This window comes from Lacerta agilis, chromosome 8 (assembly GCF_009819535.1).
Source record: "Lacerta agilis isolate rLacAgi1 chromosome 8, rLacAgi1.pri, whole genome shotgun sequence".
Classification (NCBI taxonomy): Eukaryota; Metazoa; Chordata; class Lepidosauria; order Squamata; family Lacertidae; genus Lacerta; species Lacerta agilis.
Window position 1 is genome coordinate 68,464,901 of NC_046319.1, and position 5,600 is coordinate 68,470,500.

General features: G+C 45.8%; 1 protein-coding gene across 1 annotated transcript in view; it reads left to right on the forward strand.

Annotated features, from left to right (window-relative positions):
• Positions 1 to 4,344, forward strand: part of LOC117051585 (IgGFc-binding protein-like) — a 30,737-nt gene extending 26,393 nt beyond the window's left edge. The window contains exons 17-19 of the mRNA XM_033158124.1: positions 447 to 827; positions 987 to 1,273; positions 4,161 to 4,344. Of these exons, the coding sequence (XP_033014015.1) occupies positions 447 to 827; positions 987 to 1,273; positions 4,161 to 4,170 (678 nt within the window). The 3' untranslated portion in view covers positions 4,171 to 4,344. The remainder of the gene's footprint in view (positions 1 to 446; positions 828 to 986; positions 1,274 to 4,160) is intronic.
• The last annotated feature ends 1,256 nt before the right edge of the window (positions 4,345 to 5,600 follow it).

The following is a 5,600-nucleotide window of genomic DNA, read 5'->3' on the forward strand; positions in this document are numbered from 1 at the left end:
TACATGACGAAAGCTAGAGCTCTTCAGAAAATCTCTCTCTCTCATCCCACTTTCGCAGAAGCATTTCCCCCTGTGAAAATATTTGGGGAAGGAGGATTTTCATCTGTTTTGGAGGGAGAGGAAGAAATATCAGGTCATGTCGGAGGGTTGGCTTACCTTTGCTTGTTTTTAGACAAGTTGACCAAAGGCATAGCCTCCAAAACTTTGAAGCCCAAACCTGGGATGCCATCTTCCCAGACACTGTCTTCCCAATTTTTATCTTGACAGCGTGGTGGTCATTTTGGTTCTTTTCAATTCCAGGCATTACCGAATAGAGCTAGGCCAAAAATATCAGCTCAGTTGTAGCCAACAGTTTGATGACCTTACCTTTTCCTATCAGTTCAAAAGCTGCTATTGATCAGACCAGCGCAAATAATCAACTTGCATGTCTGGGGATTCCCCTGTAGGCTGAAGAAAGCATCATCTCCAAGGATTGCTCTGAAAAATGCACCTGCCATGCCTCAGGCCGGCTCACCTGTGAAGAATTCAGCTGCAAGAAAGGAGAGGTGTGTGCCCTCAGGAATGGCGTGCGGGCCTGTGTGAAGCAGGAAGGCCAGTGTACCCTCACCTCAGGAGCCCAGCTTACCACCTTTGATGGTGCCTCAGGGGAAATACTCTACAGCGGTGCCTATGAAGTGGCTTCTCTCTGCGACATCCATGCCCATGCCTGGTTCCGAGTGGTGGTGGATGTCAAGGAGTGCAGTGATGGGGAGATGATGGCTGGGGCTGCAGTCTATGTCTTTTTCCGAGATGCCTTCATTGCCATCAACAAGAACAAGGAGGCTTGGGTAAGAAGCTTTGACTTGATCCTTCTGGTCATGTGGGTGGTCCTTCAGCACAAGTTGGTGCCTCTGCCCACAACCCGGTTTGGAGTTCTGACTCAAAGACTCATGAGTTAAGTGACCTTGATATATGCCATGTTCTCCTTCTCTGTCTGTGTGCTCCAGGTGAATGGACAGCTAGTGAAACTCCCAGTGACTGTCTCTGAAGTTGTGTCTGTGAGCTTCTCCCAGGATGTGGTTGCAATCAGCCATGGGGCTGGTCTTCGGGTCCTCTTTGGACTCAGAGGGGAAGTGACGGTGAATGTCAAAGACAGCCTGGCAGGCAAGCTTTGTGCATCCTGCGGAAACTTCAATGGTGACAGCTCTGATGACCTGATACTACCCAATGGGAAGGTTGTGACGAACATTGCTGAGGTTATCGATGCTTGGAAGGCCAGAGACTTTATTGGCTGGTGAGTCACTTCACAGTTGTTCCAGTGCTCTGTTTGTTTCCTAACCTAGACATCTCCAGTTTGCTTGGAAATGGCAGACATATCATCTAATTGAGAAAGAATTTTGAAGGCACAGCTCTTTCCTTCCAACCCCTAACCCCTTATTTGGGCACAACACTAACCATGAAAACTAATATTAACATCCAGTTTGAATGTCATGTCTTCTTGTCCCAAACCATCCTTGGGAATGGTAGTTTTGTGGGGGAGCTCAAAACTGTTTGTTAGATTTCTGGAACTGGGATTGCCATTGGGTAATTGGCTAATTAATGATGGCTGAATAGAACTGAAAGCACCTTTGATGCATTGAGTAGGCTTGCCCTTAACCTGGTGCCTCCCAGACGTTTTAAACTACAACTCCCATCAGCCCTAGCTAGCACCAGTGGCATAGGAAGGGAGGGGTGAGGGGAGCGGAGTGCCCCGGGTTCCATCTCTGAAGGAGTGACAAGAGGGCAACCTGCAGGGGTGCCATCACGCCCCTGCCTGCAGCCGCGGGTGAAGGATCCTCCGCACGGCAGTGCCTCTTGGTCTCTCTCTCTCTCTCTCTCTCTCTCTCTCTCTCTCTCTCTTGCGTGCTACAAGACTAGGTCACATTTCTCTCCCCCTCCCACCTATCGGGCTTTTCCTTCTGGCGCAAGCCCGAGGGATGTGGAGGAGGTGGGGGCGGCGATGTTGCCGGCTCCTTCTTAAAGGCGCAGTGCCAATTCTTTCACTTGGCTTGAGTGCAGAAGCAATGAGCAGAGCGCCTTGTCTCCCTCGCTGCTGCACTTCCACTGTCGGTGAGCAGCTCATCCTCTCCCTGCCTCCCCCCAGCTCTGGATACTTGGGAGTTGCATGGGGGGGGTCGGCATGCCGTTACCCCCACTCCTGAGTCCTGGCTGGAGCCTGGAGGAGGAGGCAGGAGGCAGGAAGAGGACGAGCTGCTCGGCTTTGCCAGCAAAGCCATTCAGCTCCCTCGCTGCCCCTACCTGTCTTTCTTTTTGCTCAGCAAAACTTTGGACTTCTCATTTTTCTTTCATTTTCTTTTTTGTAAAAGCGTGTGGGGCGTCTGAAGACTGGAAGCACTTGTAAGAGGGTTGGGGGTTTGGTTTTTCCTTTTTCCTTTTGCAAAACCATGGCTGTTTTCTCAAAGGCAAACCTCTGCAGGCGGGGGGTGGGCAGTGGAGGAGGAGGAAAGAATTTTTGTAGGCGTACAGAGAATGGAGGGCCCTCATGGAGAACCAGGTGGTGTGTGTGTGTGTGTGTGTGCACGGAGAGTATCCAATCAGTGCTTGCAAAAACTCTTCAACTTTGCAAACAAATAAAGAATGAAATAAATTCTACCGGGGAGTGGGTGGGAGAGAAGAGGGACAAAAAAGCACCACGAGGAAAGAAGCGAGAGGAGGGGGGGATAAGAAATGTCTTCCAGGCAGAGGCGTAGGAAGTGGGGGGGGGGTGGACATTTGGCACCAGCCCATGACTCCCAAGTCTACCCCAAGCTGTCGATGTAGGGGGGGGGGATGACGTGACAAAAGAAATTCCACACTGGGTACCACCTGGGCTTGCTACGCCTCTGGCTAGCATAGTCCAGTGTTTTTCAACCTTTTTGGGCAAAGGCACACTTGTTTCATGAAAAAAATCACGAGGCACACCACCATTAGAAAATGTTAAAAAAAATTAACTCTGTGCCTATATTGACTATATATAAAGTAATTTTTCAATTTTTCCCACGGCACACCAGGCAACATCTCGTGGCACACTAGTGTGCCGCGGAACAGTGGTTGAAAAACACTGGCATAGTCAATAGTCAGAGAATGTGAAAGTTGCAGTCCAACAATCTCTAGAGTTTGGGAAAGGGCTGCCTTGGGAGCTTGAGAAGCAGGTTCCAAACACTGTTTTTGGCTGACCCACTCCTTGGACTAGCCAATAATGACTAGCCAAATTATGTTTGAAATGGTTAAAAATAGAACAAAAATGCTCTCTCAACCTGCAGTTTTCCAGGCACTGCCATGTGAGCTTAACTGCACCTGGAAACATTCACCCAGGTGTGTTCCTGGTTTTAGACTTGACTGTCAGATCTTGGCTACTAAAGGCTAAACCACGTATGACATGGGAGATCTACAAATGGATCTCCCACCATTTATAAAATTTGCTTTTTTTTAACTTTAAAGAAGCCTCTGTTGTTGTTTTTACACACACATTTATTTCCTAGTTGGGGCAATCATCTATGCTGCTATTCCTATTCCTAGTTGGGGCAATCATCTATGCTGCTATTAGGCCTGTGGTGAAAAATATATTGGTGCTTTCATGATGTCTGCAGTGTGGGGCAGGCATAGTGATTTGGATTGAACGGTTTAGGAATAAAGAGCTAATGCCCCATCCTCCCCAGTAGCATTTCCCTAGTAAAAAAATAATAATATATCAACCTTTTTATTTAAAAAAAAATGTCTAGACAAAGGTCTTTCATACCACCTGCTATCTGATCCTTGTAACTGAGGTTGCCAAGGATTGAACCTGATACCTTCTTGTATGCAAAGCTAGTGCTCTCCCACTAAGCCAGCGGTGGGGAATCGGTGACCATACAGATGTTATTAAACTCCAACTCCCATCAGCCCCAGGCAGCATGGCTAATGGCCAAGGATAATGGAAGTTGATGTCCCGTAACAACTGAAGATCCTCAGTTTCCAAACTCATCCACTACACCATGGTCCTTCTGTATTGCCTGCTGAGTACCTCTGATTTTTAGATCACAAAGACCAGCTGACAACACAACCCTAGTCATGTCTGCTCAGACGCAAGTCTCAATGGGACTTAATTTCAGGTATGTGGGTAAAGGACTACAGCCTAATTCTTTTCTCTCTCTCTGTTGCAGTGAGCAATAGTTGAAAGTGACCATCAAGACTGGCACTGCCTGCTGCACCAGTGACAGTTGCCTGCAGCTTCTTTTTACAATGTTGCTTTGGATCATGGCTACATGTCAAGCCTGAGTAAGCTGCAAAAAGACATGAAGGATGTTACGAAATAAAAGTGCATGGTGAATGTAAATAAAGATATCTGCAGATTTGTCTCTAGAAAAATAATTCTGACCATATGTAATAAGCCTTTACAGATTCTCAATTGGGAGGCTGGGCTGATGTAAGCCTGCAAGTTTCTTTTAAGAGAGGAGGTGGGGGAGAGATGATTGATAGGTGCGGTAGACTCAGTGGTTTACTAGATCCTTTAAGACAACCTCAGGGAAACAGCATTTCCTTTAGATTCCCTTCCAGCCAGTGCTTCTTACATCACACAGCCCAGTAATAAATAACAGCTGATTGGAGCAGATCATGTGAGTAATGATGGCATGAAAATGGCCTTCTACATGTCTTTGGCTAACACATCGGGAAAACTTGATTGGAATGAACTTGTACACTTTTCTGAATTTTTCAATATGCTTTTTTTTGTTCCAAAACTTGCTAAAATATGTAAGCACATTTATTTTAGGGTCAAATGCATTTGGAAATATATATATTTATATATAGCTACAAATGTTCGCACACTTTTTATTTTTTTATTTTTTTAAAAAAAATCACACCTGTCTGTGGGAATGTGATGGAATTGACTCATGAATGAACAGGAGCCAATGCTAGTCCTACTCAGAGTAGACCCTTAAATGTTCGCACATGACTAAGCTATGTCCATTAATTTCAATGGGTCTACTCCAAGTATAACTTAGTTGGAGACCCATGAACTGTAAATAGACTCATCCTTATTTTCTGGCTTCTAATCAACTCAAATTGTGCAGTTGACATTTCATAGCAGGACCACCTTAATGGTCCAAGCTAAATCAGACCGGAGAGGCATTTCATAGCATATGCACCCATCCTGGGTGTGCAAGAAAATGAGTTTGTACAAAAAACAGGAGGTTGTCAAAGGGTTTACTTCTTTATAGATAAGGACATGAAGGTTTACACATTTTCATCTTTGAACATCCTGCAATTCACAAGCCAGCAAGGGATCAGATGCTGAACTCTCATCAAACATCAGGAAACATTTGGACAGGCTGAAGATAAATGACTTCATATTGCTAGAACAGGTCAAGGGTCCATCTACTTGAGCACATTTGAGTCCCACAGTTGCCAGGCAGATCTTCATGGAAAGCTGACAAGCGGAACAAGAAGCTGAGAGCTATTCCCCCTAATTGTTTGTCTTCAGAATGTGGTACAAAGAGCTACTGCCTCTGTACATGAAGGCTCCATTCTCAGTTATTGTAGATAATCACATTCTGTTTATTAACTGGATGCTCCACTCGTGCAGGACTTTTTGGATGTTTCTC